At 35.4% G+C, this 24,422-nt stretch overlaps 2 protein-coding genes across 2 annotated transcripts; both read left to right on the top strand.

Moving 5' to 3' along the window:
• The first annotated feature begins 1,467 nt into the window (after window positions 1-1,467).
• CRR42 (DUF3148 family protein) lies at window positions 1,468-3,174 on the top strand. Its single transcript, XM_008802014.5, has 3 exons — window positions 1,468-1,624; window positions 1,883-2,326; window positions 2,910-3,174. Exons 2-3 carry the CDS (start codon window positions 2,052-2,054, stop codon window positions 3,010-3,012), a joined length of 378 nt encoding a protein of 125 aa, XP_008800236.2. The 5' UTR covers window positions 1,468-1,624; window positions 1,883-2,051; the 3' UTR covers window positions 3,013-3,174.
• Window positions 3,175-16,675: 13,501 nt separating this feature from the next.
• On the top strand, window positions 16,676-20,350 carry LOC103714672 (acyl carrier protein 2, mitochondrial-like). The gene is made up of 2 exons (XM_008802013.5): window positions 16,676-16,955; window positions 20,007-20,350. Exons 1-2 carry the CDS (start codon window positions 16,734-16,736, stop codon window positions 20,181-20,183), a joined length of 399 nt encoding a protein of 132 aa, XP_008800235.3. The 5' UTR covers window positions 16,676-16,733; the 3' UTR covers window positions 20,184-20,350.
• The last annotated feature ends 4,072 nt before the right edge of the window (window positions 20,351-24,422 follow it).

Here is a 24,422-nt window from a genome sequence, read left to right as displayed (position 1 = left end):
AGATTATTCTTCAATTTTATGGCAACCCAAAGACACTTGTTTAAACATTCTATATTCAATAAATGAATGCTTTAAAATATCTTTGTAAAGATAATTAGTCAAGAATTATAAAGTAGTGCAATATGATGTGACATGTAAATCATTTTTTTATAAGCCGGACAACTTATGCAACTCATAATGAATATATCCAATTAGATCAGAAATAAAATATTCCTTAGAGAGTGCTGTACTGATGCACTGTTAGTCCGGAGTGCTCTACCACAAAGAATGCAACCTAATCGGTAGCTTTATTGGCGACATATAAAATATTGTAATTAGAAAACTACATAACAATTATAAGATGTATGATGTGCGTGTTACTATCGTGTTTCTCTTTCATAAAATTAGAAGACGGACGCAATTACTTCATATTTTGTAGACGCACTTTTTTTTCATGTTTCTTGAGGAACAATGCCGAATTAATATTTTATCAGAGAGAGCGTGGACGTACATAGCCATCAAGAAAAAACCCTCGTAATATTTCCCTCCTCTCTTGATGTTGGCTAGTTTTTCCAAGAAAAAGAAAGCCAAATTAAAGTAAGGTAGGAATGCATTCCAAAGCTAAGCAATGAATTCTTTATCTTATCTCTTCTATCCATGATTACAATGGCATTAGCAAAGCTTCTGCATGATACCGGCCGCCACATGGCAAGGCATTAGTTGACGAAGGAATTATTAAATTGATCGGATCCACTATGAACCTAGAATGAAATAAATTCACCTAAAATTTTATCTCCCAAGAAAGTAAAATGAATCCATTAGAGACGACCATGGCAGTTTGGTTGGGGCAAGAGGTCGGCGCTCCCCTGGCTTGATTGTTATTGAGGCGAAGCTTCGGGCAGCATAGGAGAGTATTTTTTATGTAAGAAAGGTACTTGATGCAAACAGGATATACCTCGAGAAGGATTTTTCCACGGTGATTGATTGGATATGCGAAGGTGATCGATATGGGGATGGTCATTCACTGATTTGTAAGACTCGCAGACTGGTCAGAGGGTTGGCTTCCTTTCAGACAGCACACGTATGTCGGAAGACAAACAGATTTGCAGATTGGGTCGTCTTCTATGTTGCTCGGCACTTCGGAAAGTTTTTTTGGACTACTGCCACTAAAAATTCCCTCTCCCTTATATCATTTTATTGTTTTCTAACTTGGCAGGTTGTACCCATATAAGAGCTATATGCATGACGTTTTTCTAAAAAAAAGAAAAAAAAATCCATATAGGATGACTACATCTTAGATCCACGATGAATCTGATCCGTCTAATAATTTCTGCTGCTGATGATGGGAGATATTGTGCGACTCCCGGGACCATGCTGTCATCCCACCATGGGATAAGGTGGAAGGATCCGAACTGGCTTTGTGGGGCTCAAGCTCAACGAAGACGAATGATATTTTTCCGGGGAGCCAAAGGACTTCCAAGTGGCACCAGATCTAACGTCTACAATACTCATCAAAATTATCTCCACCACCCATTTTTCCCTGACACAACTCTTCTCATCATCTCCTTCCCCACGGCACACCAGAGCAGGGCGCACTTCGGCCTCTCCAACCGTCGCCAAAAACCTCACCATCCCACTGATCCTGGTAAGACCGCAGCATATGAAATAATTCGATAAGAGTAGTTTTCTATTCACTATAATAATTATATTACCGAACGTATGCATATTAAAGAAGCTTTTGTCTGATTTCCAGCATTTAATATAGTTTTGTCAAGCTCAAAGTTCTAGTTTGAGCTCTCCATGAATCCCTCCAGTCCTCCCAATTCAATGTAAATTGAGTCTCCCTTGTCTATGTTTAATATGTGTTTTTTGTGTTTTTTTTTTGTGTTTTTTCTTTTCAAAGGTGGGAGTGGAAGGAGAGCAAACCCAATGAAGGAGAGAAGAAGCTTATTGAGTGGTGATTGAACCAAAGTTGGATGCCAAGTTTTCTTATTGAATTGGACTAGTTTAGGCACCAAGACCCACTCCCAATTTGAACACCATAGGCCCAACAAAATCCATCTCTCTTTAGTATGTCTACTTCTCACACCATTCTATCATGGACACTCCTTCCACCAATTCCTCCATTGCAGCAGCCCAACCAATTAAGCTACCAATTCAGAAGGGTTGTTCCGGTCAATCGTTGCACATCAGACTCCAAAGAAGCTGCAATCGGCAACGGCGATACCGATCTAAGAGTAGGGTCGCCGATCATCGTCGTGGAGGCTCCGCCGATGTTGAAGACCGCCAGCCCGATACCTACGTTGAGAGCCAACTCCGGATTAGTCAAGGCAGGTGATGTGGGAAGGTAGCAGGACTCATCTCTCACAAATTTTTCTGTCAATGTTATTGCAATCATATATAACTAAAGCAACATCATTCTTGAACTATTAGAAAATTTTTGAATAGTAGTAATTCTATTATTCTGGTCGAGTCATTTGCCGAGATGATTCTCCTAACTATTATCTTATAGCTAAAGAAGTTGAGCATTGTTGAATTATTATAGGTTTTATTATTTTTTCATGAATTATCCATGGCATATCTAAGTAATGTTTATATAGATGGTGGTATTTGTCCATAAATTGTCATTTTGGCTTCTTCTATGATTTTTTTAGATGAACTTATATGAATAATAACATCAATTAGTTTATGTGCCTATTCTTCCTCTCTCTTTTTTTTTAATTTTGTTATCCTAACTTTTGACACCTCTTACCATGTTATTATCTGAACCTCCTATTATGTCCAATCGCAAATCTCCCATAAGCAAATGCACCTATTGTTGCATGATTGATTTTAAGTTTTATCATGATTCAGGATCTTTTCAAGTTATTGCTTGTAAATGGATGGCCAACTCAATACATAATTATCTTAGCATATTATAATCAATGCAGAATTGTAGCAAGGAAGCCTAAAGATGTATGGGCAGTTCGCTTAGCAATTGGTACCTATCTTATAGATGGCAAGCATTTCAAACCCTTGGACATCCAAGAATGAGGTCTTAGGATCAAGAGATGCGGTATCATGTATGTTCGCGATGTACGGCGTCGATTATGTATTTGATGGAACCATTTTGTAAATATGTATGATAATATAGTGTGTGTATCTTGTACACTCTTTCATTGGACTTCTTGTAATCAATGTTTAGGCCTTTTAACAGCTTTTTTTTTTAAAAAAAAAACTTTCGATTAGTAGTTAGGGCATACGCATCACAAAAAAGGGGGGACATGTGTTTAGTGATTATGTTCATGCAGGTTGCAAGTGGATTTAGCATTCATTTAAATCGAACAATGGCTGCATTTAAATCTTTATGTTATCTGAAAAAAAATAATCTTTGAATTAATCAGCAGTAGCTTGAACAAGTAACAGCATTTTTTTTTACGTTACAAACAATTATTTTGCATGAATAGGTACCATAGCAGCTGATATTTTATTCCCAAATATAGCCAGAGATTGGCAGATGACAGCCCCCTGATGAATGATCCATGTTATTGAAATCGGAACACCACTTCCCTATCCAATGAACTTAGGGTGCATTTGGTTCTGGAATTGAAATGCATTGGAATGGAAATCGATATTACCATATTCTCCAATGAGTTTGGTTTGTGAATCGGAATTAGAGTCGAAATGGAATTTGAATATTAGGGAAGAATCGAGATTGGGTTTTGGAGGACCGGGACATTCTCATTCCCGTTCCTCCTGAAATTGGAATTGAAATGAAATTTTTCTCCAACCAAATCGGTTAGAATGGAAGCTATTTATTCTAACGAAATATGCCTTTAGTCTGGTCAATATCATTCTCATGGTTCCCTTCCAAGTCATCCTCTCTGTGATGTTATCAGACGAGTTCGCTCATCTTTCCTATTCTTCTCCTTTCTTAAAGTTTAAGCAGTGGCCCACCACTTATTCCAAGGTGGGCCTCTCATCAAATGGAAACTTGTTAGAATTGCTTGGACTAAACTGTGATGTGAACTTGTTACTGATCTTTGATGCCGGCTCTTGCTTAGCTTTCTAGAGGTAATTTCATAGCATTCCAATGGTTGAAGGAAAGTTTTTAGGTTATGGATAAGTAGAGAGGATGTGGTACAGAAGGATGGAGATAGGGATGATAATGGGCTAAGGTTATTTGGGCCTGGAACGACTTTTTGGGTCCTACCTCCGGGGCCCAAATTGGAGACCTTTGGTCAAGTTTTCAACTATCTAGGTTCAACTAACCCTTGGATTGAGGGTGGAGCTGCATGAACAATTCTCGAGCTCAACTAAAACTCGAGGTGATTCGAACTTAGTTTTGAAGTTCTTCTTAGCTCGTTTAGTGAATAAGCGAGCCAGATTTTGCGCTGGGCACAAGCTAATCACAAACTCTTCGGTCATACCGACAATCTTATTATTTTATTGGACCATCTGTAAGTCACACTTTAATTAAAATTTTGAAAAATTCAAAGAAGTTTTGAGATTCTAATAGCTTATACCCATTGTATAATATATAGGCAATACCTTATATAATGCACCAGTATGCCTTTCTGTTGCCCAAGGTGACAAGCCAAGAGGGGGGCGGGGGGTGAATTGGTTTCTTTTAAATTTCGGTGTTTTAAAAGTTTTCTTAATTAAGTGCGGTGGATGCTTTCTTAAATTATTTGAATGAGTTAAACTAGAACAAAGATGGAAGATAATGCAAGAATAAATGTAAGCACATGCACAACACAAACACAACAATATATAGTGGTTCGGTGCTTTCCTTAGCACCTACGTCCACTCCCCAAGCGACCCCTTGGGAATTCACTATAATCTCGCGGATTACAGTTGGATTGTTTTCCGGGCTCACAATCCAAAAACCTTTGTTGGTTTTACGGGCTCACCAACGAACCTATACACTTTGGTTTTCCGGGTTCACCAAAAACCTTTGTTGGTTTTGCGGGCTCACCAACGAACCTTTACACTTTGGTTTTCCGGGTTCACCAAAAACCTTTGTTGGTTTTGCGGGCTTACCAACGAACCTTTACAAAGTGTTTAACAAATGAAAAGAAAAGATTCAAACTCCTAAATGAGCATATGAAACAATATAAACTACAAAGAAGAGTTAGAAAGTATTTATCGCTTTGAAGTGGCTTTGCTCTTCTTTGTCAAGGATGCTTCACTCTTCAAGGGAGGATGGAGCTCTTGATGCCTCTTTGAATCTGCTCAATCCCTTTCTTTGATTCTTGAATGAAGCACTTGGATGAAGCTTGCCTTGCTAGGGTTCTCTCTTGAATGCACTTAATGTATTTTTCCAAAAGCTTGCTTCCTCTAATGAATACTCCCTCTTAAATACTTCTCCAACCTCCAAATAGTCCTTTCTGACCGTTGGATTGAAGAAACTAGCCGTTTATAGCCGTTGGGAGTCCAAAAAGCATTTCTGCACAACTAGCCGTTATGTTCAGCCCGTGTTTGGGTCGGCTCAACCTGTCCTTGGGTCGACCCAACCTTCACTTGGGTCGACTCAAACATTCCTTGGGTCGACCCTCTCAGAAAACACAGAAACTTGAAATTCAGCCTTCCTTCCCTTGGGTCGACCCAACCTTTCTTTGGGTCGACTCAACCTTGGGTCAGCTCAAACTTTTCTTGGGTCGACTCAACCTTGGGTCAGCTCAAACTTTTCTTGGGTCGACCCAACTTTCAGAAAATTCAGAATCTTGAATTTCAGCCTTTCTTCATTTGGGTCGACTCAACCTTTCTTTGGGTCGACTCAAGGCTTACTTGGGTCGACTCAACTTCTTCTTGGGTCGACCCTCTCAGTAAATCCAGAGAACCATTTTCTGAGTTGTTTGAGGATCTTGATGTTTGGGTCGACTCATGTTTTCCTTGGGTCGACCCAACTCACTGTTCATCTGTGCCATTTTTGCAGAAGTGTGCCAAATAATTTCTTGATGTGCCGGGGTCGACCTAATCATCCTTTGGGTCGACTCAATCCACACTTTGCTGCATCTCAAGGTTAGATTCATTCAAATGAACAAAGACATGTCTCTATATCAATTCATACAAATATACTGAGAGTAATGAACTTATAAATGAAGTATCAATTTAACTTATAGCATACTCTAGATAATTGCTTGTTAATCATCAAAATAACACTATCATCCTCAATCTCCCCCTTTTTGATGATTACAAAATAAAGAGTATAAGCCTATTGATACTTGTCTTTAAAATCAGTTTATAAAAGGGATTAAATTGCTGAATTTCAGCTTTTCATATATACTTGTGAAATCTCCCCCTATATCATTCAAAAGTTGCCAATTTGACTTTTTGAATGGCTCCCCCTTTCATTTATAATTCATTAACAATGAAACTTCAAAAATTTGAGATAAAATATGAGTTTCAGGTTATGTATCGGGGTGCGAGAGGTGCGTGCCAAATTCTGAATTTGTATGTGCCAAATTCTGAATTGTGATAGAAATTTTTTGATTTAAACAGTTTCATTGTTACAAATTGCTTCCCCTTAGATGTATAAGCTTTCTTATATGATTTTCAATTTGTTTGCCCATTTATTTCTCTTTTCTTTACATAACTTCTTTATTCACTTTCTTTACATACTCTAAACACTATCTTTACTTCTTCCCTTATTGTTATACGTATCTTTACTTCTCCCAAAATTAATACTCTTTCTTTACTTCTCAAATAAAATACTTTTTCTTTTCTTAAATTGATATACTCTTTCTTTTCTTCTCCCCCTTTTTGTTATCATCAAAAATATATATATGGGAAAAGATGCAATAAAGAACAAACTGCAGACTACATTGATCAAAATAGGAACATTTTCATACATTAATGCCCAAAATAAAGATAAGTACAATGTTCCTCAATCAAGATTTAAAGATGCATGATAACCACCAAATACATATGAGAACTAGATACATATCCTAGTCTCTAAACAAGATCGTGAGACTCTCTCGGATCGCTTGGCTACGGCTCTCTCGGGTCCCATTTCTCCAAGATCTTGAAGTAATCTATTGTTTGGAGATGATTGGAGAAGATTTGAGAGTGGGAAATAGGGTTTTCGGAAGAGGACAAAGGGTAAACAGTGCCCTAGATAGCTCACGGGTCCCCCTTTTAACAGTGGGGTCCCGATGTTGGGTCGACTCAAGAATTTTCTTGGGTCGACTCAACGTTGGGTCGACCCAAGTGCAGAATTTTTCTTTTCTCTTCCTTTTTGCTTCTAAAAATTTTTCTTGCTTCCAATCCTTATAAATTCTTTCTGGGACAATGATACATGAGTAAGGAATCTATAGATTACAAGTTTGACTCATGTTTCATAGGTTTTTAGAAATGGGAGGAATGTATCATGAGACTGCTTGCTTCCTTTTATATCTCTTCAATAAAACGGATCACATATGCCTAATTTCCTCCTTAGCGTGCAGAATCTATCTTCACTCAAGGGTTTTGTGAATATGTCGGCTAATTATTTTTCAGTGCATATATGCTCATATGTTTCCATTTTGCACATGATCCCTAATAAACTGATATCTTATTTCTATGTGTTTGGCTTTAGGAATGAGATATTTAGAATGTAAGCCAGAAGTGATCTCTAAATGTAGATTCCAAAGATAGTTTTGAAATCAAGTGTAGATGGAATCTCTTTCAAGTTATTTCAAGGAGTATCAAGAATAATATTCAAAGAAAGCACGAATGAAAATCCAATATCCTCCTTTTTTTTTTAATATATTAAGTATATAGCAACATGAGAGCAATCTAATTAATTTTTAGAGTATAGTATAAGAGCAGATAAAGATCAAAACTTATATACTCAAAAAATATAAGATTATGTTGAATCCTTAATTCTTAATGACTTCAAAGTTCTTTCATGATATAAAAGTATTGGAGCATAGATACCAAGACATGAATTTATGCAATGTAGGATATATAAAATTCAGGGCTTTGAAAGTTCTTTTAAACCTCTCTTAAAGACTTTCTTTTACTCCTTTAAAGATCATAGCATCAAAATCAATTAAAATGAATCGGCTCATGATTGAAACACTAAAGTGCAAGCCAATAAGAGCTCATTAGTAGATTCCAAAGTAAATTTCCAATACTAAGACAAATGGAATTCTTTTCACTTAGTTTTCAAAACAAGTGATTTACCAATTAAGTACAGATAAAAATCCAACTTTCAAAAGATATTCAATGAAGCACAGAGTTTAATACCACTTTACATTTAGTATTCTTTCTCTTATCTTTAGTTGAATTTCAGATTTTAATGATAAACGTGAATAAAACTGAACCTTTATGATATCAAGAATGTAGAGTGATCTAGAATTATTCAAAATTTATAGCAATCACTCTTTTTAATCTTTTAAGAACAAGTTATGCTTCCTCTTAATCTTTGAGAAAATGTACTGAAATATTAATCAGAAAATGATTCATTTGAAGCTCAAATTCTTTCAAAAGCATTTACATTTTCTTTCTTTTAAGAATCATTTGAGTGAGCTGAAATATTTCTAGACTTGAGATCATTCACTCTTTTAATAATATATATACATATATATTTTGATGAAAGTCTTTAACAATGTAGGAGAGAAAAAAAAATATATAGATGATCATTGAAGTATATGTATTTATAGAACTCAATTTCTTAATCAAGGTTTTTCAGCAATGTATATATGAAGCACAATAAATCTTTTCAATATCAAAATAAAATCATATATTAAAAATATTTGTTTGCAATCAAGATCATCAAAAGACACATCATTCAGACCAATATTAGTACACTTTGAAGATAAGAAATGATATGTTTCAGATGCGTATCGGGGCAAGCAATCAAGGCATCAGAATTATTCTATTTTTCTTAAGCTGTAATTTTATCTAGAAATTCATATTGAGTTTAAGCTTTTATATAAAATCAGATTCTGAATTTCATAAAGATTCTCAAGGAGGCTTTCAAAGTTGTAATTTGAGATATGTATCTTCTCATTGTAGCTCATCTTAAATCATTACGATTGAAAATACATATTTCAAGAACATTAGAGCACATCCAGAATCTTTGTAATTCATATTGAATTTTGGTACAAATTGGAGGACATGATGTTCTAATGTTAGGCAAGATAAAAGATAAATCAGAATCAATTCATTTTGCCTAATTTGCAAATTCAAATTATGCTTTTCTTTTATTTTTCAAAATATATTCATTAAAACAGAATGATGTTGTTGTTGGTAATACCATGTTTCAATCAAATTTTATAGGCCTGAAGCATTACCAGTTATATTTAGGAAAGATCTTTGTTATTTGAATATTGAAGACACATAATTCAAAATATCATGTCACATGCAAAACATAATATGCATTAAGTCATAACATCATGTATTAAAACATTAAGAGCAAGCATGTCAAAGATCAAAATTTATTCTTTTCAAATAAACTCTCCCTATTTATATATAATTCTCCACTGATTTTATCCTTAAGGTGTGTTTTCAAGTGATCGAAACTTCATTTGGCTTTTCACAAGCTTTTTATATACTTTCATTTATCTTGTCATTCATTTCCTTATTTTTGAATTTCTTCCTTTAACCATTTAGTGAACATTCTAATCTTCATTTCTTTTGGTATTACTTTTCTATGCTCTATACTCTATTTGCTCCCTATCCGGTGGAGTTGGAAGGGGCACGAGGTACTACCACTAGCCTTCCTCTTGTGCCGTCCCTAATATGCCCTACACCTAATAGTTGGGTCAAATAGTGTCGGGTACTACCACTAGCCTTCCCATTGACACCATCCCTATGATGAGCAATATAGAAGGTTTAAAATGTTCACTTCAAACTTTTTTCTGTAATTAATTACGGATTTTATCTCTTCCAAAGGAATGTTCATATTAGTCTCACAATTGTGCCGAATGTATTATGCTTGTTTTGCTTTTTCTTAAGATTGAAGTATTTGTCTTTACTTAGATTTTACTTCTCTTGAATAATATCCATTCTCTTTTCTTTATCTCTCTCTCTTTTTGTTATTCTCAAGTAATTTACATGAAAGAGCAGAATAAAGAAATAATCTTATATGCTGCATATGCATGTATATCATGCAAACAGCATTTTCATTATGCCCAATGATTCATAGCTTATCACAAGTTATTTTGAATTAGAGATTTGAGGCATAAACTTGTGTATTTCATGGTTATGCATTATATAGGAAAAAGTAAACTTCAATTTAATCACACCATGAAACAATCATCACTAGCATGAGAATGAAGCATGATATCAAGATGATCAGCAATTAAGGGTTTAATCATGCTACCATATAATTTCAGACTATTGATTTTGCTCAACTAACTCACAAGAGAAGAGTTTAGATTACCCGTGCATTTAGCATTCTTCAAGCCAAATACCTTTTAGATTCTTTACACCCTTGGCTGAAGAAAATCTTCCTCTTTTTTTTTTGTTTCCAAGAGAATGTTTATTGTATCTTTCATCGAGGTGTCCTCCAAGTTGAAATTTCTTGCTCACAAATCCTGTATCATTAGCAAAATCTTTTTCTTTTCTTGAAGGCAATTCATTAGGTTCTCTAGGATACAAAAACATTCATACAACATATTTCTTAACTAGATGACTCAACATAAGATATGACAATAATTGAATATTAAGTCACTTCACTCAAGAGATTGTCTAAATATAAGCAAGCACAAGTCACTTGAACTAAAGAGATAACTTCATTAAGTAAAATGGTTCAAGGACAAGCATGTGAGGTAATAGAAGGATTCATCAAGGTCAAATCAAATTTTTTTTTATTTTCAGAATTAATTTAGCTTAGATTCTATTTGCTTAAGATAATTATTAATAAGATATACAAGTTGAGTTTTAATCAAATTATCTTAAACAATTGTTTCTATCAAAATTCAGATTGTTACATAGAATCAAAGTGATAAACTATATTCTCAATAAAAGATCTAGTTTTAATAAGAATAATATAAATTGATCTTTCTACAACTAGTATCTTTTCATTGAATATTCTATATGCATTGTTCAAAGAGTAATATCCAAAGAAATACTTGTTTTATCAGATTTGGCATATATTTCATTCTTGAGAACATAATATGTATAACTGAAAAACATGAAGGTATGCAACATTTGATTCTCTGTTTTTCATGAGTTCACATGGGGTTTTCTTTAAAAATAGATTTAATAGAAACCTTATAATATGACAAGCTGTGATGATAGTATTAATCAACTGCTATCACAAAGCATTGTCCTTACACAACAAAGGTTCTATATATTTTTTTTTTTTATATATATTTTTATAACCCCTATATGCAATAGTATTCTTGGTGCAAGCACAATTGTATTCAATACCATTTTATCAACAAATTGGTTTTCAAGGCTGTGCCATGAATTTTCACAGTTTGCAAACCTTTTTCATTTGAAACCTTTTGTAAGTTTGTGCCAAAGCAGAAAATATTTCAATTTAAGTGCCAAGAGTAAAACCAACATTAGCTTTGAGAAATCATCCATAATTACAAAATTAGAGAGCTTATCTCCTAGGTTCTCAATCCTAGAGATCCAAATAAGTTCTTATGAAGAGTTTTCAAAGGCTAAAAGGTGAAAACAATATTTTCAGATTTAGAAATGATTCTAGTTTGTTTTTCTAGATGACATACATAGCAAACTTTGACCTTGCAAAGAATAATCTAAGTGAACCAATGACAAGGTCTTTTGAGATCAAGTCCATACTAGTATGAGTTGATTTTATATGCCAAAACTAGACTCTTTAATCTTGATATTCTTAATGCATATATTAAAAAAAATTATACCAAGTAGACATTCTTATGTTTGTGATCAATAGAAGATAATGTCATGGATAAGACCTCTCAATCAAGCATATAGAGAATTTAAAGAGTTATTCTAAGAGTATTGATTAAGCAAGTTATCCATCAATAACTGAAGCATAATATAGAAAGATGGAGTGATTTGGATATATTTTCTTTTCATGCCAAAAGTATCACTTATATCACAGAAATGATTAATACCTGCAATTTATGTTTTAATTGGATACTAAGGCAAAGAGAATGATGATATGCAAGGATTACTAATTTCATTATTCTTTTCATTTCAATTACTTTTCTTAAGTATATTTTAAGTTTCATTCTTTAATATATGTCTAGAGCACCCAATGTCTAAATTAACATCTTTTGGTTGGAGCCTTGAGTGCTAGATACACTTACAGAAAATATTCAGATTTTCAACTTAGGAACCCAAGCTCTTTTGGGTCCTTGTAGGTTAGCTATTATTGTTCCTTTTGGAACCCATATTTTCTTAATAGCTATTTTGTCCATAGACTTGCAAATTTTAGGATTACAAGGAGTGAATTTCTGCATCATCTTGTTAAATTTAACAAACATAGATTTAACATGAGTAGTAGATAAACTTACAATTTTCTGTTTTTGCCTATTAGGTTCATCAGATAAATTAGAATCTGTTTTAGGACAGATAGTAGAGGATTTAACACACATGTCATTAAGGAATTTTTGTGTGTACCAAGATTGATATCCTAATCCATCCTTTTCAAATTCAGCTCTTTGATTATTTATCATTAAGTTCAGCTTTTCAGAGCTAATAGTAAATTTTTCAACTATAGGCTTAAATTTGTTAACTTCTTTAGTTAACCTTTCATTGTCTTCTGAAAGCAATTTGTTATTTTTCTTAAGTTTATCATAGCTTTCAGTGAGAAGTTGGTTTTTCTGATTTAGTTCTTTATTTTTTCTCAATTAAGATTTTAGTTTCATTAGTATGTTTCTTAATTAGTGTTTCATAATGATTAGACAGTTTCATTTTTTCATTTACTAGGATTTTCTTTTCATTCTTCAGGTTCTTATTTTTACAAATGAGTTTCTTATGTTCTTTCATTAGATCAAGAAATGCATCATGTAACTCATTAAGTGTAAAATCATCTTCAGTTTTATCATATACTTCATATTCAGAAGAGGAGACACTTTGTGTTTCAACACATACCTCGTTCTTGTGTGCCACAAGGCATAGGTTTTCAATATCTGCTTGCCTCTCATCTTCTTCAAAGCTAATTTTTGATTTGCTAAAAATGTTAGTGCTTTCATATTTAACCTCAAGCATATTCCATATGTCTTTAGCAGTTATGCAAGAAGATATGTAATTAAATTCACTATCATCTAATGCACAAAATAGAATATTCATGGCTTTTGCATTTTGCTGAGCCCTTTCTTTATCATGATTAGTGTTTGTGTGTAGCCCATTGACTATGATACTCCATAAATCGTAGTCATGTGCTTGAATGAAAATGCGCATGCGTGCTTTCCAATATGTGTAGTTTATACCATCAAATAGTGGAGGTCTATCAATTAATTGTCCCTCACTCATAGAACATCCCACTTGGGTTGTCATGATCTTTAACTCTTGATTGTGAGATCAATGAGTACTATTAGAGCACCTTGCTCTGATACCACTTGTTGCCCAAGGTGACAAGCCAAGAGGGGGGGGGGGGGGTGAATTGGTTTCTTTTAAATTTCGGTGTTTTAAAAGTTTTTTAATTAAGTGCGGTGGATGCTTTCTTAAATTATTTGAATGAGTTAAACTAGAACAAAGATGGAAGATAATGCAAGAATAAATGTAAGCACATGCACAACACAAACACAACAATATATAGTGGTTCGGTGCTTTCCTTAGCACCTACGTCCACTCCCCAAGCGACCCCTTGGGAATTCACTATAATCTCGCGGATTACAGTTGGATTGTTTTCCGGGCTCACAATCCAAAAATCTTTGTTGGTTTTACGGGCTCACCAACGAACCTATACACTTTGGTTTTCCGGGTTCACCAAAAACCTTTGTTGGTTTTGCGGGCTCACCAACGAACCTTTACACTTTGGTTTTCCGGGTTCACCAAAAACCTTTGTTGGTTTTGCGGGCTTACCAACGAACCTTTACAAAGTGTTTAACAAATGAAAAGAAAAGATTCAAACTCCTAAATGAGCATATGAAACAATATAAACTACAAAGAAGAGTTAGAAAGTATTTATCGCTTTGAAGTGGCTTTGCTCTTCTTTGTCAAGGATGCTTCACTCTTCAAGGGAGGATGGAGCTCTTGATGCCTCTTTGAATCTGCTCAATCCCTTTCTTTGATTCTTGAATGAAGCACTTGGATGAAGCTTGCCTTGCTAGGGTTCTCTCTTGAATGCACTTAATGTATTTTTCCAAAAGCTTGCTTTCTCTAATGAATACTCCCTCTTAAATACTTCTCCAACCTCCAAATAGTCCTTTCTGACCGTTGGATTGAAGAAACTAGCCGTTTATAGCCGTTGGGAGTCCAAAAAGCATTTCTGCACAACTAGCCGTTATGTTCAGCCCGTGTTTGGGTCGGCTCAACCTGTCCTTGGGTCGACCCAACCTTCACTTGGGTTGACTCAAACATTCCTTGGGTCGACCCTCTCAGAAAACACAGAAACTTGAAATTCAGCCTTCCTTCCCTTGGGTCGACCCAACCTTTCTTTGGGTCGACTCAACCTTGGGTCAGCTCAAACTTTTCTTGGGTCGACTCAACCTTGGGTCAGCTCAAACTTTTCTTGGGTCGACCCAACTTTCAGAAAATTCAGAATCTTGAATTTCAGCCTTTCTTCATTTGGGTCGACTCAACCTTTCTTTGGGTCGACTCAAGGCTTACTTGGGTCGACTCAACTTCTTCTTGGGTCGACCCTCTCAGTAAATCCAGAGAACCATTTTCTGAGTTGTTTGAGGATCTTGATGTTTGGGTCGACTCATATTTTCCTTGGGTCGACCCAACTCACTGTTCATCCGTGCCATTTTTGCAGAAGTGTGCCAAATAATTTCTTGATGTGCCGGGGTCGACCTAATCATCCTTTGGGTCGACTCAATCCACACTTTGCTGCATCTCAAGGTTAGATTCATTCAAATGAACAAAGACATGTCTCTATATCAATTCATACAAATATACTGAGAGTAATGAACTTATAAATGAAGTATCAATTTAACTTATAGCATACTCTAGATAATTGCTTGTTAATCATCAAAATAACATTATCATCCTCACTTTCTTGTGAAAGCAATTAGCAAGCTTTTTATTTTTGCACGACAAATCTATGGTGTAAGATCATATCTGCCAAGTATAGATTCACTTCAGATTGATGGAGTAATACTCCTTCACAAAATTGTTAGCAAAGTTGTTAACATCATGATGGACCATATTCGGTGATGATGACTCCATAATTGATGCCCTATTTGATATTTCGATGGGTGGTAACCCTCTAATTTTAAGCACATGCCTCTTGACAAGAATTTAAACCATATATTAGAGAGTTAGCGGTGGAAATATGATGGATACTGGATTAGATTGCTCACTCGAGATCCATTTCAATAATAGAACTAATGGGATGATTGATTGAGAGGCTTTCTTTTTTACTTTAGAGAATTGATAAAACAATATTCTAGATTCAAGTTCAATATCCACAAGCAAGCTCATGTGGAGACATTTTCATAGAGGATCCCTTTGTGCTGATACTCCTATTTGCTAGAAACTTGGGCTTGCTCAATCATAGAAGTATGTGAATGTCCTAAGCATCTCTCAATTAGGCCATCATGGCATTTCTTTAGAAAGTAGAGTTTTGGGGTTAAAGCTTTCAATAACAAAACTTTTAATTAAAAAGTTGTTTGTTCTTCGGTAACTAAAATTTAAAGTATTTGATAATATTTCATTTTCTCCCTGTGTCTCGAAGAGCAGTTGATAATGCCAAAAGTTTGTAATCAATCAATCCTCTATATGGCATTATTGGGCATTGCATAAGTCCTTTTATATCACATGGTAAGAGAATTATTCATGTAAATATGATAGAAGAATTATTTAAGAAATTATTTTCTTTTCTTCAAGAGTGAGCGGACAATTGAGATGTGGTTGACAATGCTACGACCCTTCTTTGAATGAGGCTTCTTCACCTTATATTTGTTACCTTATTGGGAAGCCAATGGCTAGTGGCAACTTGCAAATTAGCATAGGTAATAAGCTTAATTGCCATTTTTCTTGTAAAAATATGTCCAATGTTTGGTCATAGATATTTATAGTCATAAAAGTAGACAATAAGCTTAAAATATTTTAACAAAATGACCTCTATGACCATCTTATCTTTAGCTGCAATACGCTTGAAATATAAAGAAATAAATAATAAAATATTTTAGTATCATGTTAATTTTTTATAAGTACAACCTTTTATTTTCTCTTGAAGATGAACCCATATATAATTGTAGAAATCAACTCTCTCTCTCTCTCTCTCTCTCTCTCTCTCTCTCTCTCTCTCTCCATATACATACATATGAATGCATGTATATAGGAAAGTCTTCAAAATGTCATTAAATCATTTAAATGACTTGTTTGTGAATAATTTGAATTTGGCTCAAAAAAAAAAAGTAAAGCTAACCTAAGATTGGCTTAAGTTGAACTCGAGCTAGGCTTGGCTTGGTTGAGTTCGATCCATTTAGAAGAACTTATTTTGGTATGGGCAACGTCCCAACGCAAGTGTGCACGGATTTTAATATAATCCAATGGGCTTTCTCCGGCCCATCCCCCGAAAGGAGGGGGGAGGGAGCGAGGAAGGGCAACCACTGCTCCGCGGGAGCACCAGAACAGAACTCGAAAAGGTTCTCGAAGGGTAGTTTCTTCCCTTCGCGATAAAACACGAGGAAGAGATCGCTCATAAAGCTCCGAGCTTTTTCTTGCTCTTCTCTCCAATGGCGGCGGCGGCAGCGGCAAGAAGCGCTCTCCTGAAACACCTCAGGGTGATGGTGACATCTCCGGCGCCTCTTCGGCCGGCGGCCCCCCTCTCCTTCGCCCATCTCCTCCACCGCCGCGCCTTCTCCGATGAGGCCAGGGGCACCTTCCTCGACAAGTCCGAGGTTGCCGATCGGATCGTCACCGTTGTCAAGAACTTCCAGAAAGTCGATCCCTCCAAGGTAATCTCAATCCCCAAATCCTCCCATTCCTCCTAAGTCTAGGGTTTCTCTGATTCGAGTGTTAGCTTGGAAATTAGGGTTCATTTACGGTTTATTTCATTGCTGAAACTCTTCTTAAATCTTAAGGAACCGTTTTATTGTCATATTCCACGTGTTTCGGCGTTTGGAATTTTCCGAATTATCATAATTCGTCACACGATTAGCATTTTATGTCGTGTGTTTTAATGATACGTCTCATTAATTTTTATCTATATATTTGTTTTACTGCATAAATTTGGTTTGAATCCACAAATCCAAACTATATGATCCTGTTGGCGTCTTTCCATTGAGTTATTTTGCCGATCGTATTGTGCTTTCCTTCTCTTTGCGCTTGATTAAAAAAAGAAATGTTTTTTATTGTTTTCTTGGTGTTGTTCAACTAATAATTTTGAGAAGTGTTATTAAAATTATATAAATGCAGCATCGTAGCTAACATTTAAACTTTAGTCTATATGCATCTATCCGTAGTAATATACATGAGTTCTTGCTGTTCTAATTTCATGCACCATGGTCTTATTTCCAAGCATAGACAGCAGAGGGTGAAGTAACATTTAATTGAAAGAAAGTGGTTAGAAAACTGAAATAGCTTGAAATATGTTTGAATGGCTTTGTTCACAATTCCTGCTGATGCTGATTATGAATATGGTTTGATAGTATCCCATGGGCATTCCTAGAACACTATTTGTCTGTGACTTCTAGAATAGATAATAACTCAGCATGTGCAGAAGTAGGTCTTGTTGCCTTGATGTTTTTCTAATCAAATTTCTTAGATCTTTGCCCCAGTTCTTTATTCATTATCTCAATCTGTACCTGTTCTCATCCTTGATATTTTACTAATTTTTTATTGGCCTATGGATAATAATAGATGCAGTACCTCAAATTTCTCAGTTTCCTCTTCCTTGTTTTCACATTTGTGTTATTTGCTATATTTTTTTTGGTTTTCTATTTTATAGTTATTCACTAAATTAATCACATTCCAAATAAACATGTGATGTTATGATCCATTACAAGACTGGTACCATGTTGTGCTTAATTTAATGATGAAAAAGGTTCAATTATTATCTTCCGTATCTTTTTCTAAAAGCTGGATAAATCCTGCAACCTCAAATTATGTGAATGTTTCAAGGTCTTGCCATCTTTATCATATCACCTTTCTTCTCTCCCCCCCCCCCCCCCAAAAAAAAAAAAAGAACTCATAGATTCCTCTGTATTTTCCCCTTTCATTCTTCAAGCTGGAGCCTATCAGCATTACTTAATAGTGCATAAGCCATATTAGAAGGATTTTCTGAGTTGTTACCATTGTGACTCCTCCTTCAATTGCACCCTGGATGCATGTATTCTTCTGTAGCATGATTAAGGTTCTATATGCGTTTGGTGAAACATTGCATAACTTAGCCTCAAGAATTTCGGGAAACAACATGAACTTATCCGAATTAAATATAATAGAGAAGAGAATAGACAATGAAATGTAACATGAAATCATCTGATTCCTGCATTAATACAATTATAGATCACATTCATTTGACTTAATCAAAGGAAAATGGTTTTTTGTTTCTTATTTGAATTTTTATACTAAAGATTAGCATTCTAATGCCTTGACAAGAGGTTGTATCTATGTGCACTTTGCTATTTTTCTCCTTCTTCTGCAGGTTTGATGTTTCTTCACATTCATTCGTAGCTTTTTCCTCGGATTTTGAAATGCTATTCTTTACATTCTTAAGGCTGCATTCAAATCTCTTCTTGGAAGAGTTGATGCTTGAGTTCCAATTTTGGTTTTCTTGCGAGGATGTTGCTTATAGAAGATCATTATATTGAAAATTTAAAAAAATAATGCACGATCATGCAATTGAAAAAAAAAAAAACTAGATATGTGACATGCATAGGCAATTGATGAAAAAAATCTAGACAAGAGCAAGATTTATCTGCCTTATTGGCATATTGAAGGTAACTGATCGATAGCATATACCAAAGGACGATCTTCATATTGTCACAAACATGCATGGAGCAGTAATACATGTAGCTGTGACACCACAATGAAATTTTTACCTGAGCCTGCACGAGAAATCAACTTTTAAACCATCATCATATTAGACTATTATAAATGGATTATTGATTCTGGAAGGACCATATAGTATTTAACTCTCAAATGATGTATTGCTGCTTGACAGGACAAATTTAATGTCCAATGCTAAATTTAATTTATCAAGGTTAATGGGTCAAAGATTTAGAAGTAAAACAAGCTATGTAGCTTGTGAATAGGGTGGAATGTTTATACATACTATCTACTTAAAATTTATGCCTCAATCATGATCGAAAGATGTTTTAAACAGTAATAGATGAGGCTAGAGGAAGTGTTCCTGCAAACTTGGGGGACTTTTGAGGACAAATATTATGAGTCACATGAGGCCCACATTGTGGGCCATTGTGGGCCAGAGTTGCGTAACAGAGCAGAAGAGGGACAACATTTACTTCAGAGTGATGTTCGGCCAATATTCTTCAAGAAATTATACTTATTCTGCATGATGGGGATTATGTAAAAATTTTAAAATGCTGCGGCATCTTTGAGATGTTGCTACGTAAGCTGTAATTTTTATAAGAATAAAATTTTGAGGTGGTATGTTTTTTGTCATAAAATAATTAAAATTTTTAGAATATGCTTGTTTGGAATATTACATTGCCCACCAAAGATTATAACTTGCTGTTTTGACCAGCTCAAGTATTGCCCTGTGGTATTTTGCAAGACTGGCTGCAATGGCATGTTGGTAGATGTTCATCATTATTGTCAGCATCGCTACTATTGTTATTCAACAATTGCTAGTAACAATGATGAGTGACTAGCCTATGGAGAATTATTGTAGAAAAATGTAATAAAAATGCATCTGAAAATTGTTGGTTCCAAATTCATGAATGCCAAAAATTTGTAACATCATTGGCCAAACTTGACACTGTAAATTGATATACTCCTAATGAGATCTAAAACTAAAGTGGTCTAATATTGTGATCTTTGTACAGGTCACACCAAATGCTCATTTCCAGAAGGACCTTGGTCTGGACAGTTTGGACTCTGTAGAGATTGTCATGGCCCTAGAAGAAGAATTTGGGTTTGAGATCCCGGACAACGAAGCAGACAAGATTGATTCCATCAACGTAGCCGTTGACTTTATTGCTTCACATCCTCAGGCAAAATGAGACATTGTCTGTGTTGCTTTGGTCTCTGTCTGCTTTCTTAAAACTCTCAACAGGCTGTTTTGTCCTAAAAATTCACTTTGAGCTCGGAATTAGACTCTTTTCTTGATCTATTCATAGCATTTTAATGCATTTGCACTAAAAGTAGTCTATCCATTATGGTATTTTAAGCTGAAGATATTATGGACACAATGTTGAGCTGTTTTGGGTTTTTTGCGTGCTTCTGGAGGTAACATAGATTTTTCCAACTTCTCAGGAAACAATTGTATGAGTTGGATAAATCTAATTCCTTAATGATATATGCCAAGGCATTTGTATGATCTTCCATTAGATACATACAATATGTTGTTGAAATTCCCTGCTTTTTTTAATAAAAAAGGGGGGAAATTCCCTTTATGTTTGATGTGAATATTCTTCCAACGTAAAGATGCTCCCCTTAATAAGCCCTAATGGCTGTTCAGCTTAAAGACACTTGACGTGAACATCAGGATTGATAAACTTACGTTTCCAAAGAATTGTCTCATGAAGGGTGTGGCAGTAGAACTCTTTGGAGGCCTCTTTGGAGCCATGTCCACCCTCTCACCTCGGCGTGGGCTAAAGGGTTCACAAGCCTGCCTTCGTCCCAAGTGACAGCTGGGGAATGTTTGGGATAACCTTTAAAAAAAAAGAAGAAAGGTTTTCGACTTCTATAGAGAAAAACTCTTCCTAGAAAGCATAAATGTTTGATAGCATTATGCGAAAAATGCTTGCACTAGAACTCTATGAAATATATGAAGGTTTAAATTATGGCATGCATGTTTTGGGTGCTTCGCATATCCTACAAAGGGAGGATTTCACGACAGCTATTTTCGGGTCTCATCTTCTGGTGCAAGATTGCTGGCATATGATGGTGAAGCTATATTCTTTTAGGCAGTATATATTTATAGAGAGGCGGCTAATCATATAAGCATAACTTTATGGACTTCTACCTAGCTTTTGAATATTTTATATGTTGATTCTTATGAATGTATTTGCTTAAGGACAATATAATATATCTAGTTTAGCCAATGTATAACCATGTATATATATATGTATATATATATATACACACACACACACACACACACGCACACACACACATATATATACGTGTATATATATGTGTATATATATATATGTGTATATATATACGTGTACACACACACACACACACACACACACACACACACACACACACACACACACACACGTATACTTAGCTTCTAGTTTCTCTTTTCTCTTTGTAGAGACCAACACTATCTTATTGTAGAGAGCAACGCTAAACACGCCTTTGGACTAACATTGACACCCTTGGCAAGGCCTCATCCCAAGGCAGTAGAGCAAATTCCCAACGAAACAGGACGGAACACTAGGCAGGGAAGGCAGCGGCAATTGGTACCCATGCTCGCTCAAGAATCTACAGAGAACTTTGAACCCCAAATGGTATCCTTCAGTCCTCTTTTTTCTTTTTTTATTTTTTATTTTTAAGTACACCAGCTCCTCACACCAAACAAATATGAGTACAGCGAACAAAATCAGAAAAAAAAAATTCTTCGATCGTTTAGAGCAGCGAGTAAACTCTACAGATGCGTGGCGGAGCCACTCCAACAACAACTCAAGGCCCGTTTCTTCCCATGTTGCCTAGGCTTTGCAAGCTATATGCATCATAGGCTGCGGTGAGACGGCGACATAGTGGTGAGAGGTTCAACCACGGTGGAAAATCTACAAGAATAAATGAATGATCCATGTCCTCGGAGCATCATAAACGATATTGGAAACAATAAGCAAAGACAAGAGAGACCAAGCATTGGAGAAAATATCAGGGACCTATGTAACATTTGGTTATGTCTAAAAGTTTCTTCATGTCTCACGAAACAATTGAAAAAATAGAGAGATTTCTTCGGCAGACCAAGCACAAGCATCCCCTCCAATTAGGAACTCAGGTCGTTTAAGTCATCTAGCTTCGTCTAAGTTAGAATGAGCGGGGTATTAAAGAAACCTCGTATATTAGAGAATTCGGCCGCTTTTTCATCTCTGTAAGTGGAGGAGTTTCTATGCATTATTAGCGAGTTTTTTCGGTAATTGTCAAAAGGAGGAAGCAATTTTGGCTTCTTATGTTGCTTACAATATTTGGTTGGTAAAAAATGATCGCATCCTCCAAAGTATGTGGCGGAGTGCTAGATTAATTCTTCTGAAAGCTTCCACCCAAGCTCATGAATATCTTTAGGCGGCTATTGCAGAAAGATCTTTGACAGCCGGAGCAATCTATGGTTTTTCTTGGCAGTCTTTGTGTCTTTCCAGATATTATATTTCTTTTAGGAGCCACCCCCTCCTACTTCCTCAAGATTAATTTTGATGGCAATGCATTGGAGAGATGATTTAGGTAGAGCACGCTTTGTTATCTAATATTCTAGTGGTGCTTTTCTAGTAACAGGTGGTGTTAAGGTATTTGACACCACGGTTCTGATGGCTGAGTTGTGGACGATATGGGAGGAATTGAATTATGTTGTTTATATACTATAGGCTTCCGATTTATTTAGAGGGTAATTCTATGACAATTATCAGATGACTCTTTGATTCGTCTTATGTTGAAGGTAGGATTCATTCATTTCTACAGAATTGCTACAGAGTAATATGATAACTACTATCTATTAAGGTTTCACATATTTATAAAAAAATTAACAGTGCTACTACCTGCATGGCGTCATATGTGTTAAACCATATGGGTCTTCTCTATGAGATTCCTCGATGTATCTTTTTATTCCATTTTTTAATATTTTATTTTCAGACTTCCATAAATGCGTCTATTCTGATTTAATTTAAACCATCTGATTTACCAAAAAGAGAAAGGAACCTCTCGCATCAGGGTCAGTACATCAAGGATTTGTTGGAAGAATGAAGAGGATTTTTTTTTTCTTTGGTTAAGGGGTAGGCTTCACACCAGGTTTCAGAAGGAACCGGGAGTCATCATCCAAATATCTGCACGATGGTAATGTGTAAGAAATTATTCATTTTCTTAGTGCAATAATGTTTTTTTGGCACTACACGTCCCTAAAAGCTTCTACTTAGGCTAATGGAATTTTTGATGCGGCTGCTAGGGAGAGATCTTTGACAGCAAGGGCAATTTGTGGCTCTTTTTTTTTTTTTGATACTTTTTGCATCTTCACAATAACATACTTGTTGCTTCGGGTGGAGTAGCCTTTGTCATCAGAAATAATAGTGGTGTTTTTTCCAGTAGCAGTGGTGTTGGGTTTTTTGATACTATAGTTTTGGTGGCAAAATTGCATGCAGCCTAGGAAGGGCTGGCTTGTGCTATATATTCATTGAGGGTTTCACAAATTTATTGTAAGGGTGTCTCTATGATGGCTCTTTGATTCATCTCTTGTTGATGGTAATGTGCATCTATTATTAAAGATTGTTGGAGATTGATGCATTTATTGTTCTTTATTGAGGTTTCATATATATATATATATTTATAGAGAGGCTCATAGTGCTGCTGATTGAATGACATCTTACATGGTGAACCACATAGGATCTATGTTATAAATTTTCTTGATAGGTCTTCCTAAGCAATTTTTTAATATCTATTTATTTTAATTTAATGCATCCAATTTATATGAAAAAGAAGCCTCCTCTTTTATCCTAATTTTTTTTCCTTAAGATGGCAATAGCTTAGGGCTGAAAGCGGGTCTGGTTATATTCGACCGTATCCATTTTCGTATTCGATTCAAATCGAATTTGGATACTAATTTTGGTCCGACTGGATTCGGATATGAATTTGGATAGTCATTTCAAAAAATTTTCAGATACGAATGTGGATACGGATACACATGATTTTCTTGGATTCAGATCCAAATATCCGTATAATAAGAGTAAGTGAAAAGAAGAAGTTTAAGTTAAATTAAAATAGAAAATCAATTAAGTAATTAATCAAACCTAAACTAAAAAAAATTCGGATATCGGATGACCGTTACTTAAGATAGTAACCTAAATACAGAATACCCGATTCAAATAAAATCTTTCGAATCACCCTGCACGCCTGAAATGCTCAACCCTCTCGTTCGTCTGTTTCATCCCTCTTTCCTCTTCATTGTCTTCAAACAATTAGGGTTTCGAAGGTTTCGTCTATTTACGGATTTCCACTCGAGAATTGCAACCAGCTAGAGCCATGAGATGCTTTGAGGGCGCTATAAATTCCATCTACTTTGGTGATAAGTAACCTTG

Source organism: Phoenix dactylifera, chromosome 17 (assembly GCF_051530095.1).
Source record: "Phoenix dactylifera cultivar Ajwa chromosome 17, Ajwa_hap1_PhDact_Kaust_v1.1, whole genome shotgun sequence".
Taxonomy (NCBI): domain Eukaryota; kingdom Viridiplantae; phylum Streptophyta; class Magnoliopsida; order Arecales; family Arecaceae; genus Phoenix; species Phoenix dactylifera.
This window is presented reverse-complemented; position numbering and strand designations above follow the sequence as displayed.

Coding starts and splice junctions, on each gene's coding strand:
- CRR42 (XM_008802014.5), top strand. CDS start 2,052: ATGTCTACTTCTCACACCATTCTATCATGGACACTCCTTCCACCAATT. Junction 2,327..2,909: donor AAGGCAGGTGATGTGGGAAG/GTAGCAGGACTC, acceptor TAATCAATGCAG/AATTGTAGCAAGGAAGCCTA.
- LOC103714672 (XM_008802013.5), top strand. CDS start 16,734: ATGGCGGCGGCGGCAGCGGCAAGAAGCGCTCTCCTGAAACACCTCAGG. Junction 16,956..20,006: donor AGAAAGTCGATCCCTCCAAG/GTAATCTCAATC, acceptor ATCTTTGTACAG/GTCACACCAAATGCTCATTT.